Raw genomic sequence first — 26,153 nt, forward strand, 5'->3', positions numbered from 1 at the left:
AGTAAATATTTTGTAAATGATTTTGGTCTAATATGTACATTCAGCATTTTGCATCCAAGTCAATGATTTTGTAAATATTTCAAAACACAAATTATACATATTTAATTAAAATATGAAGATGCTGGGAAAAAATGCTGTTTAAATATTTTATTAATAATAAATTAAGAAGAATAAAAGAAGAATGTTTTTTACAATGCAAAACATTCTTCCAGTCAAAATTATTTTCATGTAATAAAATGTACTCCTCTATGTCCACTCACATTTATGTCTCTAGCTGGTTTCTTTCAGTGATGTTTTCACAAATAAGAGCTTTTTTCAAAATTTGTACAGATTAAGCTTCATTGTTCTGCATATAATGGGAACTGATATATTCGAGAAAAAATTATTTAACAGATGAAATTCATAAACCAAATTCTGTTGTTTTCAGAAAGAAAAAGGAACACTGAAATTCAGAGTAAAATACCAATGGATTCATTTATATTCTGCCTTAAACAGAATGCATTGGTAATGCTTGTTATTGTAGAGAATTAATTTAAATGAGCAGAAATAACCTTGGAAATGAAAGTTTAAGCAAGTTATTTTTATAAAAATGGTTTATCATTCAGTGATCTTTAAATGAATATTTTTCTTTCTCCTTTCAGGAAGTGTGCATGCTTTTAGTCATCTGGTCCAATTCCACTCAGTTTAACTTTTGATTTGTATGTTATCTAATATTTTTTCTAATCCTAGATCTATATACCTCTTTACAAAAATCTTGCTTAAAACCTATTTCTACGGAATAATGTTAAAACAAGCAAATATCCCACCTCCCTGTTCTTTACGCCAGTTGGTAATTATTTTAGTCACCTTCTGCATTAGGAGTTCCATCTTTTGGGCATTGAAATTGATTTTTCTCATCTTAGCATCTGAAGATCCAGAGTGTGCCCCTTGCCCAATCGCCTGAGACTATACAGTGACACCTACAACAGACGATGTGGAGGCAGCAGCTTTTCGGTCACCAGAAATGGCAGCATCAGGAGCATCAGCACGAATAGACTTTGTAGAGGTAGTTCTCCCAAACTATATTATGAAACCAAACATTTTTGGCGTGCTGCCTGCTGGTGGGGGCTGCCTTCTTACTGCCTAGTGCTATGCAAAATGTTTGGTCTTTGTTAAAGTTTAACAATGACGTTTCTAACTAATATAGAGAAACGTGATTTTTCTTCCAAATGTGTTCAGTTGCCTAAGCTTTCACTGAATATGAATTTTTATCAGTCTCAGAAAAACATTTACACCCATATTTTGACAAGTATATTTCCCAATTACATAAAGCTGCTGTCATATATATTTTTGTATAAATATTTTTAATATATGCAAATAATCCATCATGTTAAAGGTCATCCCAATACAGTAAGTAAGAGAATTTCTCTAGTTAGTTTTCTTCAGAGACTGAATATGGTACTCGCTAATTGGGAAGCCCAGATTTCTATAGTACTCACTAACGATATTTTGTTGTGGACTTATTTTGCAAAGTAAAAGATTATTCCCACATGTCCTCAAGTCAAAATATGAAAAGCCAGTGATTGATTAATTTTATGTACCCTTTTATTTTATGTATTTAATGTGAAACAATTCTTTTGTAGCTATAAGACACATTTGTCAATTAACTACATTGGCTTTATCTGTACAGTTCAGTGACTTATAGCATTTCAATTTGCATGTGAAATGAGTGTCTGTAATGATATTTTTGCAAAATAAATAACAGTCAACATAATGGGTAACTTAACTTTTAAAACTTTATGTGTATTACTTAGAAGTAGGATATGTTTTATCTCAAAATTTTCAAGAGTTCGACATTCAGCATACACAGATCATCATGCTGGTGTAGATCTTCATGTTGCTGTAGTACAGCAATTTCATCGGTCACCCCATCTTAATTCCCATTAGGAACATGGCAAGATACAAAGAATTTTACACTAGTTTTTTTTGGAACTATTGCTTGATTCAATATAATTTGAAGGTTCTTTTTATAAACTAGATATGAGCAGGCTATATTAAACTTAATAGTTTTTGCTTTTAGGGGGTGTTTTTTTTTTGTTTCATTTTGTTATTTAGGAAATTATAAGCTGTTATGACTTTTTTTTGCAATATCTACATTATGGAGATGAAATGACCTTTTTTCCAATATTTCTACTTTATTTTAGTGCATTGTAATTATGTGAAATATATAAAATAATGAAGCTATATCCTAAAATGCTGAGCCATTTGTAAAAAGCACACATACATATGAAAGTGGATGTTGGGGATTTTTAGTTCTAATTGTGTAAATGCTGATTTTTCTACAAAAATCTCTGTAAAAGTTATAAATATACTTAACTGAGTTTGTACAACATTGTTTTTAGTTGTGTGTGCCATATGCTAATTGCCTTCTACCATTTTCACATATATTGCATATATCCCTAGAAACTGTATAACAAAGGCATATTGACATAGGAAGACAAAAGTAAATCTCTAATTCATCTTTAAAATAAATTGTGCTATTTTAATGTAGTTTTATGTGTTTTAACCATGTCTTTCAAAAACTATTTTAGAGATTATTTAAACATTCTGCATGAAAGTAGCTTTAATGATTAAAGGTATACAGCCGTTCTGCCTTTACAAAGTTCCAATTAAGAAACTGGGCTTTTCATTGTTAAGTTTTGAGAGTCTTACAGAGCAGCAAGTAGACTCTGAAGCAATATGCAGTCATTCTGTTGTATAATCATTTTGTTGGCACAGCCTTACTGCAGTAGCCATGTTGCATTTGTGGTGTTATGATAACATATTGCAGTTGAAAGCTTGTGTATGTAGGATGAAGGAAATTTTTCTCAAGACAAAAATTTAACAAGTGATTTATCAAAGCCAGAGTGGTCTAAACTTCATTAGCAGAGGTGATTACAGAAGTAAAAAATTAAATACCATTGAATATAATACTTCATTCATTTTTGCCCACTGTCAGTGCTATGTGCCACTGTTAGTGTTCCAGTGTAAAGGAGTGTAAATTCATTCACAATGCTTATGCCACTCTAAAGCTTGCCATTTTTTTAAGAGGAGTCACTCACACCAATTTAACAAAAATGTGAAATGTTCACTTTAGAGTTACATACTTATTAACCTCTAGATATATTTTTTTAAACTTGATAAAATAGTAAAAGAAAAAAATGTGTTTATGTGCATTTATGGTTATTGAAATAATATCCTATTGAGCAAACTTTTAGAAATATACTCTATTTATTATACATTTATGAGTATAAAAAAGACTTTGACTAAATATAATCAACAATAAAGAAAACTGAAAACACCCTTAAGAAGACAGCACACTATACACTTGCCCAGTCTACAGGACACCCAGTACACTGGAGCTCTTCCCTCCTTCATAAAGTGAGTGTCCCTGCCAGGAACCAGCCAGGGCCACCGTGTGAACAGCGTACTGAGTTGCTCTTAGACATCTTACTGATAGATACCTCATTAAGTCCATTTTGATGGCTTGTAGGGGTACCCCAGAAAACAGGGTACATCTTCCCTGTGTTTCTCAGAAGTTACAGGTTCCTGCAGGTTTATTAAGAATCTCACACACTCTCACATCCCTATTTTTTTGTTCATATTAAATTTTACCAATTAGGGTTTTAGTTGTTTTGTATTTTCTTTTGAATCAAGGTAACATTTCCTGGAGCAAAACTGGCAGATCTAAATTTTGTCACCAAAAAATATATAATTATTCTATCAATTTTTAGTCAAAAGCAAAATTTAAAAATTTCATGTTATGTGTTGTTTTATTTTATATTGCTTACTCCTACCATTAGCAATCAATATAAAGTTGATAAAAACCAATAGTTATATTTATTGGCATAAAAAGCAAATAGTATGGCAGTGTTATAGCATTGGATGTCATTACAATAAAAACAAGTTTCAGAATAAAGTGGTTAGAACAGCCTGAGGATGTGGAAACTACACAGTTGCTCCAAATCTCACTGAAGTGAAAATCTATCAAACCAGCAATTGCCACGGTCCTCCCCCACACCCAACTTGCTCTGATTTCAGCTGTATGGCACATACAGATATAACATTAAAATGCAAACTCTTAGTCACCTCTTCTGCTTGGGCAAATCTTGGAGAGAATACCAATATTTAACTCATTCCAGTTCATTAACTATTTGTTGAGGGCCTACTGATGGTCAAGCACCGTGATTAACATCACAGACTCCAGGACAACAGAGCCCCAGCCTTTGGGCAGATGGCAGTGTGGAGAGGAAGACAGACACAAGCAAAGCGTCACATGCAATGCAGCGAGTTACCTGGGATTGTGGGAATAATAGAGAGAAGTAGTTAATCCTGTTGGCAAAGTCCTCATAAAAATTTGCAAAAGAAGTAAAGCCTGAGGGGTCTTTTGAACAAAAAAATTGGAATTGAACTAGTGGGCAGAAGAAGTCTTGCTTAAAGTGGAAGTGTCACAGAGATTAAATGCTCAAAATAGTATGCATGAGGAAGGAGTCATCATGAGGTAGAGGGACATCATGAAGGGGCTGATGTGCCATGGTTGGGGTTCATTTTGTGAGCAATGCTGAGGCTTTAATGAAAGGATGGTAAGCAGAGAAATGGTAAGTTAGATCTGTGAGTGATGGGATAAAAGTTAAGTAAAGATTCACAGGCACCCTCCCCTCTAAGGAAGAAACAAACAAAAGCCACTTAGACTTTTTAACAGCACTATTCAAGTATATACTAAATAACATAAAATTCACCCATGTCAAATTATAAATCAATAATTTTTGGCAAACTTATGGAGTTTCATAATCATCACTACAATGCAGTTTTGAACATTTCTATCACCCCCAGCAAAAATCCCTTGTGCTCATTCACAATGAATTCTCAGTCCCACTCCAGCCCCAGGCAACTAGTAACCTGTTTTCTCTACTATAAATGTGCCTTTTCTGAACATTTTATGTAAACAGGATCTTATATTTTACAGTCTTTTGTGTCTAGCTTCTTTCACTTAGCAACCTACATGTAACAGCCAAAAACTGGAAGACAATTCAAATATCCACCAAGAAGTGAAAAAAGCCAAAAAAAAGAAGAAAATATACTAAATGAAAATAAACATGTAGGTTGCTAAGTGAAAGAAACTAGACACAAAAGAAACGGCTAACTAGAAACTGCTAACAAGATTATAAAATACACAATATAATAATTCTGGAAAATTTGAACTAATCTGTAGTGACAAAAAGCAGAGAAATATTTGGGTGGGGAGTGGGTTAGCAGTGCCAGGAGGAAACATTTTAAGGCAATGGATATATTCATTACCTTGATTATAATGATGCTTTTATTGGTGTATAAGTCAAAACTTATTAAATTGTACACTTCATATGAGGTTTATTAGATGTCAGTTATACTTCAATAAAGCTGTTTTCCAAAAAGTGGAAGTTTGAGTATTTACCTTATAAATGTTAGCAAAACCTTCCTTAATTCAATATGTAGTCAAACCTATACAAAATATCACCACATATCCCCAAAACTTCAGTAAAACTTCAGCTTCTGAGTCAGGCTGCCATGGTTCAAGTTCTTCCTCTGTACCTTACTAGTGTTGTGACTTTGGGCAAGTTATTCTTTTATGTTTCAATTTCCTTACTTGTAAAATTAACATAATAATATTACCTATATCAAATAGGGTGAGGGCTATATGATCTATTATATATAAAGAATTTGGAGCTCAATAAATATTAGCAATTATGTTACCTATCAGAGTTAAGATTCTGGTGCCCATATTAGCTAAAATCAAATGGGCTGTATTTCTTGGAAAATTGACTTAATTAGGTTTATTCTTCCTTATTGATCCAACCATTATACTGACATAGAAAACTTTACTGGAATAAGTTCTGTTCTGCTTTTCAAACCTCATCTCTTGACATGCACAAGCCACTAATACATCCAGCACAAATTAATCTCCTAGTACTTTCCATAATTCATCAGTTTCTCATTCATCTCTCTGCTTTTGTACATGACTTGTTTGGCTTAGAATATCTCTTCCACACCAAAAAAATCATTGAAAGGATCAATTATATCTTTAAAATATTCACTATATCATATAGTGCTAAACACATTGTAAGTTTTTAACAAAAGTTGGGCAAATTTTCCTTGATTCCAATTTTTATTCTCTTATTGAGTTTTCTGCCACTAATGTTAACTACATTTATTTTTCATCCTGTCCCCTAGGCCCAGTGTTAACTGAATGTACTGTTTTGTCTTTCTGTTAGAATTACTAAATGACAAAACTAGGATGACTTTTTATAGATCTTCATCTCAATACATCCATAGTTACTTCTCCCTTTTAATCCTCTTTATTTCTGTCTTCCTTTACAATTATAGGTACCCATATAAATCTGTAGATGAAGACAACAATAATGAGATGATATTCTTTGCTTTTTCCTAAACATTTCTCCAATTTCTTTATATTTTTCCCTACAGAGAAAAATGTATGTTAATTTTATACATCACATAAAAATGTTTGATTTTCAACTATGGTAAGTTATGTACTAAAAAGATAAATTTAGAAATCTCTCAACATAATAAATGCTTTTATATTAGAAGCTACCTAGTATGTATATTTACTATATAGAGAATATTGAAAGTACATTGTTCAGTAATTACTATATAGAAACACCCTGAACTGCTTAACTATATTTTATGGTAATAACTATATAAAATGATTTATATTTCAAAGTTTTACCAGTTTGTGTGAAACCCTTCTGCAAAATATCAACTTATAATGAAAATTACAATTCTAAACCTTTGTCCTCAAGAAGAAATGTAATATAGAATAAGCAGCATAAGCTGATACAAAAATCAGTGCATTGCTTGTGGCACTAAAGGTACTATTTATATTGTAGCAAATAGCATTAAAGTTCTTATTAGCTGAATGGGAAATATCTTTTATGTATTCCTTCCCAGGCTAATATGCAGGTTTTAAAAATACTGTTGAAAGCACTTTATGATGAGCCTTGAAAAGTTAATGCATGTTAGCAAAAGAAGAAACCACTTTGATTTTAAAGCATTGGACAAATAAAAGACATGAAGACATTGAAACATGAACTAAAGACAGCAATAAATGTCTTACATTATTACAAATAAACTGACATTGCCATAGCCTTCTGAAATTCATTGGTTATCTCAATTTATCATTATGAGGACTGAAAGCTTAATCTGTAATTCCAGAATCCCAAATATAACCTGAAATATTTTTAAATGAAAAGCACCTCAAAAAATAGTCAATTATTGTCATATGTGACAAATATCTATAATCAATAAAAGGTATTAATAAAATTTGATTACTAACCAAGTGCTTTGGAGGTAAACCAATCAATGATCAGCATTAGCATAATTTAAAGTTGCTAAACTTAAAAGGCTTTAATCTATAGGCAAAACAGTGAAGTCAGTACATCATGGAACACTGGAGAGAAGAATGGGTTTGAATCCAGGTCCTGCCATTTTCTATCGGAGTAATCTATAAAATTGCCTGATTTTTCTGAGACTCAATTTCCTCATTGGTGAAAATGTGACAAGTAACCTGAGCAGTTGTTACAAGGCTTGATGAAATAATGTTGTGGGTAAAGAGATGCATATCCACTAAATTAATATTAGTTCCCCTTCATTGTCAGGAAATATGAGATCACTTACAGGCTAGATCAGTTTTGTTTAAATTATTGTTTTATTAAGGGGGAAAACAAAGATCAAGATGTAATGCCTATGAATTCATGTGTCTTCAGATCCATCAAAGTACCAGCTGCTAGAAAAAAAATTAAAAATATGTTTTACATTGCATTTAAACACATTTTCTTTATTTATGAGATGTTGCTCTAACATTTATTTTCTCTTATTTGAATTTTTAATTCCTGTCTTAAATACCAACTCTTCCTTATTACTCACATAGTAAAGAATTTTTAAGAGCTCCCAGCTATTTCCAAACTCAATCTACCTTTTCACTTTTACTTTCACTACTCAATTTAACTTATTCCAACTATCAGCAAAATCAGGCCATTCCTTGTTCCATAGGGCTTAGTAGATGACTGGTCACGAGTTTCTGATTTAGGTAGTATCAAATACAACTGCAAGAAATAGAGGAGGCTTGGGAAGAGGACTAATTTTGTTTTCAACATGATAAATTGAAAATTTGGGTGGTATGTTCAAGCGAGCTGTTCAGTAAGCAAACAAAAAAATTAGACCTGGCACTTAGAAGGGAATCTAAAACTGGAGAATTGCATTTCAGTCACCAAGTATATGAAGTTGCATGGAAAGATTATGTAGAATATTGTTCCAGTATCAACAGGTTCTTAGCTAATTACACAATAACCAACACTATGATTTAAGCTAAAAAAAAAAAAGACTTTAATGAGAGGACATTGAATAAATGAAAGAATAGACAATAAGACAACTAGTAAAACTCAGAAAACAGGCAAAAGCAACTTTAATAAAAAGAACAGTGTGGTATAATACCGTTGTTGCCACCACTGAACACCAGATGTTACAGTTTGAACCGGCATCCTGCCAGTAGTAGGTACTGACCACGGCTACTGCATCCCCCGCCTGCAATCTCTGTGGCTACTGCCTTCGTTGCTGCTGTTCAAGCCATAATGAGTTCTCCATAGTCAGCAGCTTCTGTGGAGAGCAGGGAGCATGTGTCTGACTTGTATATCTTGGTTGCTTAATTCACTGATGCCAGAAAGTCTTTAAAACCAGTTATCTGGCTTCTTAAAGTGACAATGATACCCAGCAGACAAAAACCACCAAATACACCTACTCACCAATGTTAGCTTTATTCATTGCTGTAGTAAGGGAGACTGCGTACTATGGAGAGCCATGGAGAATCTTAGTAGGAGAGAGTTAGAAGGGTCTTATTACAGGTGATTATTTGGAGATTTAAGAATGTGGTTGTCTTTTCCAGATTGGGTATTGTCTGAGAGTGAGCCATTTTGTTATTGGAGATTTTAGTATTTTTAACCTATGAAATCAGGGAAATGGAGATAAGCCAGAGTTGCCACTGGGGAGAAGCAGTAGGCCCTCCCAACAGTAGAAGCTCAACTTCATTTTTATCTCTACTCAGCTATGATTTTGTAGTTGTCTTGTTTTTGCTTTGTTCTATCATGATCACGAAGAGTCCTCAACTGAGGCTGATAATTTCTGAAATGGTTTATGATAAGCAGAAAAAATACCATAACCTAGGAAGCAGCAACCAGACAGACTGTTTTTCCCTTTTGTAGTAGGCAAGCTGTATCTCCTACCAGGACCCCTAAAGCAGGAATTACCAGAATGCCAGATGCTGGGCAGCCAATTAAAAATACTCAAGCTTATAATGTTCAGCTACCAGGTATTGTATTAGTTAACTCAGGCTGCCGTAATAAAATACCACTAATTAGGCGGCTTACTTAAAAGGAATTTATTTCTTATCATTCTGGAGGCTGAGAGGTCCAAGATCAAGGTGTCAGCCAATTCTGTTCCTGACAAGGTCCCTCTTCCTAGTTTTCACATGCCACCTCCTCACCACATTTTCAGAAGGTGGAAAAAGAAGAAGCTCTGTTCTCTCTTCCTCTCCATATAAGAAAATAGATCCCTTGTGGGGGCTGCATGCTCATGGCCTCAGATAAGCCTAATTACCTCCCAAAGGCCCACCCTCCAAATACCATCATGTTGGGAGTTGGGCTTCAGCATATGAATTTGAGAGGACACAGACATTCAGTCCCCAACAGGTATCACTTTAATTCAGGAATCAGCAAACCCTTTCCTGCCACAAGTCAAATAGTAACTATTGTAGGCTTTTAAGGCCATACGGCCTCTATCACAATTAGTCTGCCATTGTAGCACAGAAGCCCCCAAAGACAACATATAAACAACTGAGCATGTTTATTTTGATAAAACTTTATTAATGGACACTGAAATTTGAATTTAATATCATTTTAATGTTATAAAACATTATTCTTTTTATTTTTTCAACTATTTAAAAATAGAAAGACCATTCCTAATTTGTAGATTATATATAAAAGTCAGTGGACCAGATTTGACCCATAGGGCATAGTTTGAAAACTCCTGCTATAATTAAGGAGTGATATATTTTTTGAATTTAAGCTTTATTTTTTTGTTACAGTTTACATTCAATATTACTGTGCATTAATTTCAGGTGTATGGCATAATGATTAGACAATGTGGCCCCCATGATATTTTAAGTTCTCACATGGTGCAATACATAGTTATTACAATGTTATTGACTATATTCTCTATATTCTCTATGCTATACTGTATATCCCTGTAACTATAAGATTTGTATAAGAAGAAATATTGTTGATGGGTCTATTGCCTATGAACTGGTATGGAGAGATAAGAGCCAATGGTATAAATTAGTGCAAAATAACACATAGTGTGGATTTAGAAGAGAAGTCACCATAATAGAGCACTATCTCTAAGTCTTTGTTGTAAAACTCGGAGAATCTACATCTAATTTAATACCTCTTACATTAGAAAACAGTGACAGGCTCTACCTACTACTTCACTGAGTTTAGGACATGGTTCTTTACACAAATATGGTTAAGGTTTTTTTTCTTCAAAGTTTCTTCCTTCAGTTTTTTGTCAGTTTCATTGAAATATAATTGACATGCATCACTCTAAGTTTAAGGTATGTTGCCTAATAGTTTGACTTACATATATTGTGAAATAATTCAATAAGTTTAGTAAGCATCAATCAGCTCCTATAGATGCAATGAAAAGAAAAAACACAAAAAGAAAAGGATTCCCTTGTGATGAGAACTCATAGAATTGACTATCTTAACAACTTTCATATATATTATACAGCGGTGTCAACTGTTGTCATCGTGTTATATATTATATCCCTTTAATAGATTTTTAAAGACCATTTCCCACTGGTCAGCTTCATATAACATTTCTGTTGCATACAATCCAATAGGTCTGGTGTTTTGTTGATCTATAAAAATGGACAATTTTTTTGATAACCTAGCAATTTTTTTCAAGACGTGAAATCATAACAAATATTTCTCCTGGTGATGTCTTCTCATAAAAGTGCAATTATTCTCCATTGTATTTTTTTTTTTTACCTCTGAGGGGTCCTCTGACATATATTTCAAAAACATAAACTTAGCTCCATGACCTCCAAAACTAAATTACCCCCATTATAGAACCTTATTTATTTAAGAACCTATAAATAACTCATATGACTAAATTATAATATATAGAGATGTTTTTCAGGAAATAAAACCAGAAAGGTAATCGGGTATCAAATTATAAAATTCCTTGAATACAATGTTGAAGAATGTGGGGCTTTTTCTAAAATAAAAACATCTCTGATCTGAGCTGAGAAATGACATAAATTATTTTGGGGATTACTCTAGGGACCATGGTAAGCATAGATTGGAAAAAGGTGAAAGTAGAGGCAGGCAGACTATTCAGGAGGGTTACAGAGGCTTGGGTTACTATAGTCCAAGAAGGAAGAAGGGTTAACCTAAGAAGTAAACTAAGAAGTCAGAGGGGCTGAGGGACTCTTCACCTCTGAATCCCTTGTGGTAATATTATCTGATACGAAGCCATCTCTGAAATTTGGGTCAGGAGGAGGGAATGAAAAGAAAACATACACTCAAGACATATAACGAAGGTAGAATAAACAGGTACTTATAATTAACTAATATAGGCAGTGATCAAAATAAAGATTTATAATGGCTTCCAAGTTTCTATTTTATGCTATAGGGAGAAGCGTGCTAACATTCATCAAAAGAGGGAATGGAGCAGTAAGAGGCAAGTTCTTTGTACCATTGCTTTAGTAGAACACTCAATCCTTCTTTTCCTTCTCAAAAAAGTGGGCTCCATCTTCCTATTATGGCACTGCTGTTTCCTCCATTCCTAAGAATGATTTGCTGCTTACAGTGTGAAGGTTCAGTACAGTTTGATGAGTGGAACATTGTAGCTTGACAGGTGAATAATTAATTATTCTCTGAACCAGTCTTCTCCATGAGTGAAGTGCTCTTGAAAAAGAACTTCTCTTCTGTGGGCATTAATGTTAAGGAAGCAAAGACTCCTCTGATCCTCTTCATGCTGTCAAAATTTTTTTGAGAAAACACTCTGTTATTTCCAGAACATGTCAAATACTAGGTGAATGCTCATGCTTTTTCTGTGCTTGGAATTCCTTTTCTGCCCTTTTTATCCAGTGAACTCTTTATTTCCTAAAGTTTAATGCCAACGTTGTCTGATATGAAACCATCTCCTGGTCAAGCCCTGAGTCACAAGTTCCCAAAGCAGTCTGCCATCTTCTGGGCAGCATGAATCCCAATCATCATGAATAAATACATTAGTTTCATAATTATTTAATCACTAATTTGTCTGATATTGTAAGCTCCATTAGGGCAGGGACAATGATTGTTTTGTCAATCCTTGAATTGCTGACACACACATAATAAAAACCTCCTAGTGTGTCCATTGTTGTTGTTAATTGTAAGCCTTTATGACTGCTCCTCTCTGTCGTGAGGCACCTTGAGGCAGCAATCACAACTTAATCCCAGCCCTCATCCCAGCATCGAAGATGTGCTCAATATGTATTAGTTACATTAATGACTGAATGATTTGGTTAATGAATTAAAAGGCTTACTTTACAGAGAATTTGTAAAATGAACTATCAGTGTCGTACAAAAATCAAAGAATTTAAGTCATTAAGTTGCTATTTTGTCCACAATGATAAAAATAATATGAAGACTTTTCCTTCTCTTTGGACAATTAGCTTTTCTGTCACATTAACAAAAAGTTCATCTTTCCTCAATAAAAATCAGGTTCAGAAATATAGTTTTTCTTGAGAGTATATTGAGAAGCAATGGCTGAATGTATGACTATTTTAAAACAAGATTTACTTTATGTAAGTATAATTATCATGAGAAATAATGCAATTAGACTTCAGTGTCTTTTACAGTTCTTTAAAATGAGTTTTCATGATGAAGCTCATTTCACAATGGTCTCATTTAGAGTAACATTCTTACTTGTTGTTATGTCTATTGTACAGTCCATTATTTCTGATAGCTAGCTTACTAGATTTGATTTCACAACTTCTAAGTGCTGATTGTTATAATCATATTTTACCATGATAATCTCCATGCCAAATCATGTCATAGAAAAAATTAGTTTTTGTTAAAGCCAACCAGAAAGTTATCTTAAGTAAAATTTGTTCTTAAATTGCTATTTCAAATGAATATATGGAGCCAAAAGTACACACCACTCCAATTTTCAAATAAAACCTAATTATATTTCTATGTAATGACAGACACTATCAAAAATATGTCAATAATGTAGGTTTTAGCATTTCAAATGGTAAGGGAAGAATCTGTAGCAATAACTTTATCTAAAAATATATATATAGGTGAGTCTGAAGCAGATATTGTTGTGAGGAGAAACTGAATTTAGAAAAAAAAGATTTGTTTCCAAAACCCTAAAGTAATAAAAGTAAAAGAAACCAAATATATATAGGATCACAGTCATGGTTTCTGCAAAGCAGAGATTAGAAATCCCAGAAATCACACCAAAATATACACAATCAATAATTTTTGCAAATGAAACATTTAGAGAAGTTACATGTGAAAAGGAAAGAACACAAGCCACTCTGAAATCTAAGAGATTTATAGAAATGTTTTTTAATTACAATTAACATATAAAACTATACAAATACTTTTTATGTATTTTCCATTTCTTTTAAAATTATTTAAAATACCTTTGTACTTCATTTAAATAGTAAGGTATTCATTTCTTTGTTAACTTAGTATTGTTAACTAGCCAAGATCAGAAGTGTTAAAATAACTTCTTTTATTTATTTTATATTTTTTGCTTAAAATTTACTAAATCTCAAATTATTAAATCAGGATTTTTTTTAAATCTGTGAGGTATCAGCCTCTTCTGGGACTTAAAAAAAACTCTAGTTTTGCTTTAGCCTGCCACCAACAAGCCATGTGACACATTCTTATAGGTACCTCATAGTGCAGTAGAATGAGTGTGTTTGGAAGGATGGTTTTGGCCATGAGAAACAGAATTCTCGGTAAAAGTGACTTTTTAAAATGTAAATACATTGTTGCCTATAACAGTCTCAAATGTAATGGTTCCAGAGTTTTGGGAGTAGCCTAATGATTTTATCAAAAGCCTGTGCTTCTCTTGTTTCTCCACACTGCTATCCACAGCATGTTGGCTTTCATCCTTGGACTTGTTACCTCATGGTTGCATAGTGTCCACTGCAACTCCAGACATCACGTTCTCATCCTACTGTGGGGAAAAAAAACAGAAAACCATGTCTGCCACCCTCTTTTAAATCAGGAAGAAGTTTTTTTCTCTGAATCTCCCCCAGTAGATTCCTCTTTCTATTCTAGTGACCAGAACTGAATCATATGTTCATGTCTCAGCTATAAAAAAAAAAAAAAAGTTTGCCTAGTGATTATCTGGCATTTCCAGTTTCTGATGCAGGGCAGGCACTGCTGCTGAGGAAGAAAGGGAAGGAAAATGACGGTTACAGTTGCCTGGGAAGCCAGCCAGGCTACCTTTTCAGAGGCCTTTATTCTCTAATGTTCAAATTCAATGACATGTTAGTCACAGGGTTACCAAAGCATTATATATCAGTTAAAGTATTAACAATCTAAGGCTAAATCTACATAGAAGTACATGAATTGATATTTAGAAAGCCCAATATGACAAGTAATATGTTTTATAGGATGTATAGGAGGAAACAATGTGCTTGAAATACCTGTGTGCACATGCCTGTGCATTAGAGGCTCTTAGAAAAAAATTCTTGTTTGCTATTCTCTGCTCAGTTATCTAAAAAAGTTTTTAAATTTATATATTTTAAATATATAAATTTTATTTTATATTTTATTGATTATGTTATTACAGTTGTCCTGATTTTCCCCCTTTTGCCCCCCTCCACCCAGTGTCCCCTACTCCCTCAGGCAATCCCCCACCATTGAACATGTCCATGGCTCATGCGTATTAGTTCTTTAGCTACTCCATTTCCTATACTGTATTTTATATCCCCATGGCTATTCTGAAACTACCTATTTGTACTTCTTAATCCCCTCACTTCTTCACCCATTCTCCTCCTCTCCCCTCCTATCTGGCAACCATTGGTAACTAACTTCTTTTCTCTTGTTGCTTTTAAGAGTCTCTCTTTATCTTTAACTTTTGGCCTTTTAATTAAGATGTGTCTGGATTTGCATACATTGTAATTGGGACTCTATGCACTTCCTGGACTTGCATGTCTATTTCCTTCACCAAATTAAGGAAGTTTTCTTTCACTATTTTTTCAGGTAGATTTTCAATTTCTTGCTCTTTCTCTTCTCCTTATGGCACACCTATGATGCAAATGTTGGACCTCTTGAAGTTGTTGTTGAAGTCCTCACTAAGTTCCTTGAACATCCTTTTAACCACTATTTTGAACTCTGCATCTGATAGATTGCTTACCTCCATTTCATTTAGCTCTTTTTTTTTGGAGTTTTGATCTGTTCTTTCATTTCAGCCATGTGTCTTTGTCTCCTCATTTTGGCAGCCTCCCTGTGTTTGTTTCTATGCATTAGATGGAGCTGCTTTGATCCCATGTCTTGGTAGTATGGCCTGATGCAGTAGGTGTCCTGTAGGGTCCAGTGGCACATCCTCCCCCATCACCCAAGCTGGGTACTCAAGATGTGCCCTTTGTGTGGTCTGAGTATACCCTTCTCTCGTAGTTGAGCCTTGACTATTGTCTGCAGGTCAATGGGAGGGATATAGCCAGGCCAGTCAGCTGCAAGGACTGGCTATGGCCACTGACCACCAATCTGCACCCTCCATGGAGGATCAGCTGTCAGGGGAAGGGTGGTGGTACTCTGACATGGTCTGTAACTGTCCACTGGGTCCCTTGGCCCTGGGGTTCCCTGGATAATGCAGGCCAAGGTCAGCCTCCACCTGCATTTCACCCAGAACACTCTGCCTGAGCCCTAAAGCAATCTGAGATGATTGTTACTGGTGCTGAGCTTGGAGATTCCCAGGTGAACCCAAGCTGTGGTTCTAATCTGTCTGCTACTAGGGCTCACTGAAGCCAGCTGTTGCTTGTTTGATGGGATTTAGGAGCCAAGACCAGCCATCCTTTTATGGAAAAGGAGCTAGAGTGGTTCCATAAGTTAAGTGAGGCAAAGCAGAGCCTCTGGGGATCTCCGGGGCAGGTCACAGTGTTAGCAAGGTTGAAGGAGGCTCAAATATGGCACCAGCCTACCAGCTTTCTATGGGGAGTGTTTAACAAAGGTACAATGGCCTCTGCTCACCTTGATGCCAGATACTTCAGCTTCTCCCTGTATACCTAGTGCCTTTCAACCTGCTACCCCACTGCTGAAACTCAGAGGGAATGAGACTGAGTAGCTGAGTCCATGTGTGGGTTCTTTAAAAGGAACTGCTTGAGGCTCTGGAAGTTTCTTCCACCAACTCAATCCCCACAGACTTTTGCAGCCAGAAGTTGAGGGTACTTATCTTCCTGGCACTGGAAACCTGGGCTGCGGGGCCAAGTGTGGGGCTGGCACTCCTCGCTCCCAAAATATCCCTATGGTTTCTTTAATTCCATAGTTATCAGACTTCCATTCCACTCGATTTATGAAATTCCTGAGTGATGGTTGTTCTATATTTTAGTTGTAATTTTGATGTGGTTATGCAAAGAGGTAAGACATGTCTTGCTACACCACTATCTTGACTGGAAGTCCTGTGAAAGTTTTAAAATAACTCTAAGTATTGTAGTAGACTGTTCTGCATGGCGTGGGCCCAGCTCCCACTCAGAGATGCACAGGACCCACACTCATGGATAGGTTCTTCCATGGGGAATCAGGCCTGCAATGTACTTAGGCCTCTATGAGTCTTGCTTTTTGCTAAAACACCCTCACCCTGAATTGAGGACATTTACTGCAAAGCAACTTCCTAAAAATCATGCTAAACCTTCCAAGGGTGAGTGTAACCTGTCAGACTACTTTTGCCTTTTCATTTGCAAATATCCCTATTCTGAGATGTGATTAGCGGCATTGGCTCCTTTATTTTCTGTAAAATGTAACCACCTAAAGCAAGCCTGTGCATAGTTAATGAGGAGCTTCTTGTAATGTGCCCAGTAAGACAATAAAAGCTCATTGGAGCAAGGGCTGAGGCTTTTGCTTCCCTTGAGAGAAAAGCCATGCTGTCCTTTTTCTTCCACAGGATTCAGTAATCTGTGTGAATGTCTCATTTCATCCATAATGATGTGGACTTCACAAGCCAGGGTCTGCATCAAGTATTTTTTCAGTACTATCCAAAATGTCTTCATGAGTATGTAGTGTATGTTGCAACATATTCTAGTGAAAATGAGCATCTTCATAGCTGGTTATGTCTCTCATAACCTTTTGATTGCACTACTGCAGTGTGAGCTCTGAGCCTCACCCCAAGCAGTGCAGCATCACAGAAATAATGGGCATAGTTCCCGTTTGCATGGTGCCTTTTCCTTCACAAAGAGTCCAGAAAACATTACAAGTACAAGCATATCTGGCTGCATTGTCTTGAGTGTGTCTTGAGGACACACAATATTTTTTGGCCAGTGGGAAAATCCATGGACAAAGTAAATGAATGATTGATTCTGGTTATAAACCCAAGAATTCTGGAGAGAGAGAAATGAAATTCAGGCTCCTCTTCAATCTAATTAGACCTTACATTAGAAGGAATTAGTGCAGAATTTGTCTTAGATCCCATTGCTATTCTTAAGATTCTGCTTTTCACTTCAATCTGTGTCACTGAACAAGTATGCCTTACTATATAAACTAGAAGTATTCTTGAGAGATCACTTGTGAGATTATTTCTTCATACAGAATCACTTTTTTCATGCTGTGCTTTAAATTAGAGATAAGTAATTAGGGGACTTTTTTTTTCCATAAGACATCACAAGATCAATTTAAGCCTTTAAATGTTAAATTTTTAAAAGAAGAAAGCATCCTCAAAGCAAAACTCAAAATATGTGACAAAATATATATTTGTTTAGTGTGATAAATTAAATACTGTAAAAAGTAACATTTTGAGAAACATTAGCATACTTGTCTAAAACATTGTCTCTCTAATATTTGTTGACAAACTAGTTTGGTTACATATCCTTCTAGAAAATTCCAGGAAGCCAGTTCAGCTTTTTGTTTTTATTCTGAGGAAGAAATTGAATTGAAGTGAAAGGGAATACATAAAAATCATAGCTATGACATTGATGTAAGGTACAGTAATAATCAAGTGAAATTTTTATATAAAACATTTTGTCATAGAAATTGTTGTATCTGTCATTGGGCACTGGGTTTTTACTTTTTCCTGGTGTGTAGAGATGATAAGTTTATGTTTCTTCAACATGAGGTATGCCAGCAGTTGCATTTTTAAAGAATTCCTAGGCATTCTAATGTTTAGTGCCTGTGGTATAAAGAACAATTTGTTTCACCCTGGCTAGTGTGGCTCAGTGAATTGAATGCCAGCCTGTGGACCGAAAGGATGCTGGTTCAGTTCCTGGTCAGGTCATGTGCCTGGGTTGCAAGCTGGATCCCTGGTTGGGGGCATGCATGCAAGAGGCAACCAGCCAGTGTATCTCTTGCACATTGATGTTTCTCTGCCTCTCTTTCTCCCTCCTATCCCTCTAAAAATAAATAAAAATCTTTAAAAAAGAACAATTTGTTTCAAAAAATTCATAATATGAGGTTCACTTAATAAGAGATTGTTAACAAGAACACGATAGATAATACGGTAAAATTGACAGGTCTAAATTATAAAATGTAAATGTTCCTTAAACATAGGACACAGGTTAAGCAAAGTGGAAAGATAGTGAGTGTGTTCTTTAACTTTCACTAAGAGAAAGGTATCAGACAATAACAGCAGAAAGGAGTTTTCCCATTCTTGTGCCATGTATAGTCACTAATTAGAGAGAGTATTTGAGCACATTTAAAAGACAAGTTAAAAGCTGGAATGCATGAACCCATAATGCATAAGCTCATGCCCAACATTTGTAGAATCCTGTGAGAGTCAGCAACCCAAGCCACTGCACAGAATTTATGAGCGAACAACACTCCTGCCAACTCTGTGTGGCTTCAGAGGTAATTGTGTATTTAAATACATAAAACCTCTTACTCTCATAAAAAGACAATCATAGATTGTATAATTTTATCAAAGTAACAGATGAACCTAGATATAGCATTATTTTCCATCTTTGTTCCAACTGGAATCTTTTTTCAGATTTGTAATTGGATAAATGTTATAAAGTAATAGCATGCTAGTAAGGACTTAATATTCATAAATGCGCTCAAATGACAGTATTTAAAAGATGTCTCTGGATTCAAGTAGCATGTACCCTAAAAATGAGAATTTCCAGTAATATATAAATAGTTATTTTGTGGCAATTCCCTAATAATAAGTACCCTCAACCCTTAATTTATCTGTCATATCTGTATTCAAGGGTTTGAAAATACAAAGATTCTTAGGGGCCAATCTTATATCTTAAACCCATAAAATCATCTGAATGTAAGATTTTAAGGCCTAATGTGACCAGAGGTTGGGAAACTATGGCTTGTGGTCCAAACCTGGTATATCTTTTTTTGTAAAGAAGGCTTATTGGGTCACCGCCATGATTGTTTGTTAGCCTACTCTTAGGCACAGTGGCATCTGTGCCTACTTTTGTCCTACAATGGCAGAGCTGAGTAATTGAGAAAGAGACCACCTGGGCAGCAGAACCTGAAGCACTTTCTACCTGGCTTTTTACAGTAAAAAGTCCCCTTATAGACCAGAGTGAGCAGTAGAGCACATACCTTCCCTAAAAACATTCAGATTTAATTGATGATTAAGCCAAACAAATCAGGCCAGATTTAGATGGAGGTGATTCTATGTCAGCTTTGTCACTAACTTTCTGTGTGTGACCTGGAGCAAGTCACCAACTCTCCTCTCCCTAGGAAATGAGCATGTTCCTTTACTGAGGTTCCAGTGAAGAATGCCAAAGAGCAAAAACCAATGTGGCCTTGAAGGGGAATGTAAAAGTCAGGTCAGGGTGTCATGCCCAAAGCAGTCAAAAACACAAGGAGAGCCTGGAGTGGATATTGGGAGCTGAGGTGACCTGAAATTCTAACGGGTCAGAATTTCAAGCAGACAAATGAATGTGGTTTGATGGCATTTAAATATTATTAATAAGATGCTTAAATATACCTAGGCCTGTGTTTTCATGACTTAAGTATGTAGGTGATTTCACAGACTGGAACAAACAAGAACTCAATATTTTATCATCTTCAAAAACATTTTTCAAAGTATGGTCCTAGTCTAAGAAATGTACTATAGGAAGGATAAGGAAAATGTTCTTGGTCCTATAAACAGGATGCTGTCTGAGCTATTTCAACGTGTTAGAGCATCACAATGAACATTTCTATGTTTGATCTGAGAAGTCATGCCAATAAGAAATCTAACATTTTTTCAGTAAGCTTTGCCAAAATGTACTGGCCACCTGAATCTCTTTTAAAGTCAAACACCACCTATAAGTCCTTAGAAGAACTTAGGAAACTCTGCCTTAGACAATTTCTTAAGTTATTTTCAACTCTGAAAGCCTTCCTTAAGTATTCTAATAGCTAACTCTGACAGAGCACTTACTCTATGTCAGCACATGTGCTTTACCAATACTGCTGTATTAATCCCAATTGTCCTACAATGTGGGAATTCTTTTTTTTTTAAAGAATCCTTTTTTATATATATTCTTTTTTTAAGATTTTATTTATTTATTTTTAGGGAGGGGAGGGAGGGAGAGAGAGAGAGAGAGAGAAACATCAATGTGCGGTTGCTGGGGGTTATGGCCTGCAACCCAGGCATGTACCCTGGCTGGGAATCAAACCTGGGGCACTTTGGTTCCCAGCCCACACTCAATCCCAATGTGGGGATTCTTATTAGCATCCCCATACTCCATATGAGAAAACTAAGGTGAAAAGGTGTCTTTTAATTTGTTCAAAGTCAACAGCTGGTGGATGGTAGAATAAGGATTTGGACACAGGCAGTCTGAATCCTTCACCACTTTGCATCCATAGTTTTCTTGCTATATTTCAGACATTCAGAGAAATAAAAAACATCCCTAAGAATTCACTGAGTATTTCTTTTATTATTTGAATTTTTAAAAGGCATGTTATTGAAAATATCAAAAAGTCAACTTAACATAAGATTTAAGTATCCAGAAACTGGTGAACCTCAGACTATCTGCCGTTATCTGTCCTGCATATTCCACAATACTTAAGCTAATATATATACATCACAGTGCTCCTTAAAACAGGCCTATCAGGATACCTCCTTGGCAACTTGTAACTGATTGTAGATGGCTGATAGAAATTAGTGGTGCATCTTTGTAAATATTCTAGAATTCAAGCCTCTGGCTGGCTAAGAATCATCCATTCACATCTGTATGAATGTCTTCATTAAACACAGATTGAGAAGTTACTGATGCTGTGAAGAAGATTGGCAAGTTACTGGCTCTCATGGTGCTTAAATCAAGCAGGGGAAATGATTAGCTAACAAAAAACACGCGACTATACCCATGGAACATGTTAAGAAGAAAATGAAACAGGATTAAAAATATATAAAGGGAAGGCAGAAAGAAGCTTTCGTTTGGGTAGTGAGGACAGACAATCTGAGGAGGAGACAGGAGTTAGGATGAGACGAAGCTACCAGCTCTGAAATTCGCAGGGGAGCATGAGAGGCAGGAGAGACAGCAATGGTAACAGTAACAATCATGCAAATTTAATACATTTCTACAGTTTTACATATAATATGATGATGGATTGGTAAACTTCATTTAATACAACACATTTTATTAGAATTTCCATTAGATAAGTAGGTAAACTTACAACTCAGCAAGATATTGGGTTCAGCTAGATCAAGACCAAATTTTCAGCATTACTGACTGAGAATGTGGCCCAAACTTGTAACCAAGTCTTAATATTTGCTCACTGACCTCTGAGGTAAGCGTGTCTTCAAGCCTGGTCATTTGTAAGGAGAAATCACACTAATTGGCTCCTTCTGGGGACAGAAACATAGGACCCAGGCTCACATATGCTTATTGTAAGGAAGAAGGTTCAAAGTCAAATGAGTGCCTCTCTCCAGCACGCTGGCCTAAATTACATAAGGAGAGGCCACATGGGGACCCACCTAGTACTGAAAGGAAGTAAACAAATGGAGGTAAGAAATTCACCCTCCTCTTTATCAGTAGTCACCCCATCCCAAGGCACATTTGAAAATGTCTGGAGACATTTCAGTTTGAAAACTGGGGGGGGTGCCGCTGACACCTGCTAACCACCTACAGTGCACAAGATCACCACATCCCAGAGGGCCCTTCATCCAGCCATGAGGATAGGACAAGGGGATGTCCTGCAACAAACTCTGACAGAAATTTTTAGAGTTGCTGTGGACCAGAACCTTTTACTTCCTTTGAGAATACATGTTAACATTGTACTCCTTTATCATCTTTATTGTTTCTTTTTATATGTGTAAACATCTGATTCATAGAGCAAGATTCTGCAAAACCCAGCTGAAATGTCACTTCTTCTTGATGTTTTCCTAATTACTAGACTGCTACGTGTTCCTTTTTTTGAGCTCCTGCGGCAATCTATACATACTTTTATCCTAGCACTTATCCTGTGAAGTATTTATTCATTTAAAGGTCGTTCCCACATAGAAAATTACTCTTTCAGAGTACAGACTGTGTGGGACATGGTCAACATCCTACAAAGCTCACAACAATCCCTACATCAAAGAAGCAACGAGTGAAAATGTCAATAGTTCCAAGGTTGGGGAGCCCTGAATCCCAGAAATCTTTGGAAGGCCAGTGTCCCATGGTAACTGAAGAAAACACAAACTGAGTGAGTGAATGAATGCTCAAAAAGGATACTACTATCATAAAAATGCTGTGAGCTCTATTTCATTCTTCTGACAAAGCTTTACCTACTTATATCCTGATAAAATTAAAAACCTATTACATACGTTCTTCTAAAAGGAACATTTTTTGGACAATTTGACAGAGTGATTATAGATTAGCAGCTAGCACATAAACAAAAAAAAAGCAAAGGCTGTGTTACAGACTGGCTAAGGTTCCTCTAACCTTTGACAGCAACTATTGCCCAAGGTTTTGCAATTGTTCAAAGCATACAAGGCAAAATATTTAGGAGACAGTGAGTACAACTGTTTGTTTATAACAGAAGTTCATTTAAGAATGTAGAAAATGACAAGATTGCTGATGCTATTGTGTCTATATTGTGGAGTTTTATTTTTTTAAGATTTTATGTATTTATTTTTAAAGAGAGGGGAAGGAAGGGAGGAAGAGAGGAGAAGAAACATCGATTGGTTGCCTCTCCCATGAGCCTCAGTGGAGGATGAGACTGCAACCCAGGCATGACATTTTGCTTTGCAGGACGACACGCAGCCAACAGAGCCTCACCTGTCAGGGCTTTCTGTGGAGGTTTACAATGCCTTGCTAGGAATTGGGTTATCCATCGGCTCCCAAGCCTGTGGTGACTCTTAAAAACATAGTTGTTGGGGCTTCAATCTACACCTTCTACTGGTGTAGATGTATAGCAAGCCTCCCAGGTTTTTATCAAACAGGCAACCCTGTATTCCAACTAGACCGGCATTTGGGAACGTGGTAAACTACTAAAGATCTTCAGGTGACATTTTTCATACATTATTACTGTTATTTGCAGCTTCATTCTTGCTGAAAAATGCCCCCATTTTTGTACACTATACAACCAAGTAAATCTAATGGGAGGTAAAATGTCCTCTGAAGTAATGTGTCATTCATTGCCTTACAATAGTATTTTTTTTCCATCTGTTATAGGTCAATGCACAAACTGGCCCAGCTGGAAAGACTTGACCTAGGCAATAATGAATTCAGTGAGCTGGTAAGCAAATACGTTTTCTAAACCTGATAACTACACCCCAGGAGAGTTTTCTTGCTCTGTCTTTGTAGCCCCAGGTATTTAATCAACACATTTGCAATTGCATTTTCTAAATATAAAAACAAAATAAAATCTGGTGATTAAAGTAATTGTTTAACTCAACAGTAAGCCCCAGAGAACTGAATAATACTAGGATTCGCAAAGTAAAGGGGCATAAGCAAATGCAGATTGACAGTTTTGAGCACCAACTATGTGGAAGACACCATGTTTGGTGTGTTACAAATGTTATCTCATTTCGTCCTGCTTTGACATGTTGCCATGTTAACTTTATGGAAATGATCTCAGAGCAGTCACCAACTTAAATGCTTTACTGTGGTTGAACAGGAATTAATCCAAGACTTACCTCTAAGTCTATACTTTGAAGACTTTCTGCCTTAGAGGTTTCTTAGTAGAGAGGAGAAGTCAACCATGTTCAATTGCTAATTGTACTGAAAATGTCTTTCCAGTGAACACATATTACCACCTCACTGCCATCAAAATTGACCAAATTTTGAGTGCTCCCTTCAGGCTTGCCTCCTTTCAAATTTGTCTGAAGACGAAAATCTCAAATGCAAATTAGAAAACACATACCCCTTTACAAGCATATCCAGCTTTCTTTATTTAGAATTCTCCCACTTGAACATCTTCAAATTTCAAAAATCCAATTCATCTAAAATGTATTTTATCTATTTTTTAAATTAAAGCATTTAAGTAATCAGCTCTTCTGTTTTAGCTCTGTTGCTAGCGATGTGACTGTGTGTAAACTGCACAACCTCTCTACACCTCCTTTTCCTCTTATGTAAAAGGGAGGTTAGCATGGTTCCTCCCTTACAGGGCTTGTGAGAGAATAAATGAGCCCTGGAAAAAAGTGATTCCCAATAAATGCCTGTGTACAGGGTGACAGTGTAATTTACACAGCATATTGAGTATGCAAAGAAATTAACTTCTACTCTGATCATACCTAATCTGGCCATTATCCCACCCTCTATTAGCCGTTTAGTGAAGGTAAAAACTGACTTTTATTTTTCTGTGATTAAAAGTTTAATCTGCTTCAAAAACTAACATGGTCCCTTTAGGTTGTGCTTGCCTTCCTTTGCATAAAGGTTCAGTCTCTCATGGGTCCTCTCACCTCCCCTGCTTCTCTCCTTACAACATAATTTGTGAAAGAGCAAAGAAGGCTATGGGTCTTTCTGACCTGAGAACAAGGGACTCCCTAGCCTCAGGCTACTTTTCAGAAGCTCACTGGGAGCACCTGTGCTGTTCCCTGGGCTGCTGTCTGCAACTGGTCCAGTCTCCTGTGTTAAATCTGCAGTTCTAAAGCTGTTGTTAGTTTGGGGGCTCAGGCAATATTCCCTGGGAGCACTGGCCATTTCCATCTTGCTGGCATTGCCACTACTCAGCTCTCATTGGATGTAGATACATGAGTCTCTGCTCTGGCTTCCTTCCAGCACCAGGTTTAGCAGTCCATCCCCTGGTTTCTGCTGTAAAGGTGCTTCACCAACCATAACCCCTATGGTGGCACTATAGCCAGTACACATAGGCTGTGTCTACAAGATGTGCAAAATGAGAGAAGCCAAGTACAATGTTCAGAGCCTGCCTCTGCCACTACATCACACTACCAAGTTTGCCCTGCTTTGTATGCACCCAGTGTTGTGATAGGGCAGCCTGCAAAGTGGCCTCAACTGGAAATTATAAGGAGAGCACCCAGTATATAGTCTAATGCACCTCTGGCATTTTCAAAAGTAGATAAATATTAATATAGGGGGAGAGATGAGTAAGGATAGTAAATAACAGATGGTGGCAAAACTAGTTAATGCTGATAGTTTTAAAATTAGTTGTTAAGCTATCTATGCTTCTATGAAGAGATGTAGCTGCAAAAACAGACAGTGGATTAAAACAACTGAGGCTTGACTCAACTCCATCTCTGGCTAGCTGGGTACCTATGGGTTTGTAGCTCACTCTCTATCCTCAGCATCTTCTTTTGTAAAATAAGGGTATCAATCTCACCTACTCCATAGGCTTTTTGAGAGGACTTTATGCAACAGACTCAATGATAAACATTTAATACACAGAGCCAGCCCAAATAACACCCCTTTTTATTTCAAAATCTTTTATTATGAAATCATAAGCAAGTAATTCTGTAACATAACAATATCACACTGAAGCACATCATATGAC

The 26,153-nt window shown here is 36.0% G+C and overlaps 1 protein-coding gene across 1 annotated transcript in view; it reads left to right on the top strand.

Annotated features, from left to right (window-relative positions):
* Positions 1–26,153, top strand: part of LRRC7 (leucine rich repeat containing 7) — a 464,523-nt gene that overhangs the window by 249,346 nt on the left and 189,024 nt on the right. Inside the window, exon 8 of the mRNA XM_028512216.2 lies at positions 23,876–23,939. Within this exon, the coding sequence (XP_028368017.2) occupies positions 23,876–23,939 (64 nt within the window). The remainder of the gene's footprint in view (positions 1–23,875; positions 23,940–26,153) is intronic.

This window comes from Phyllostomus discolor, chromosome 5 (genome assembly GCF_004126475.2).
Source record: "Phyllostomus discolor isolate MPI-MPIP mPhyDis1 chromosome 5, mPhyDis1.pri.v3, whole genome shotgun sequence".
NCBI classification, from domain to species: Eukaryota; Metazoa; Chordata; class Mammalia; order Chiroptera; family Phyllostomidae; genus Phyllostomus; species Phyllostomus discolor.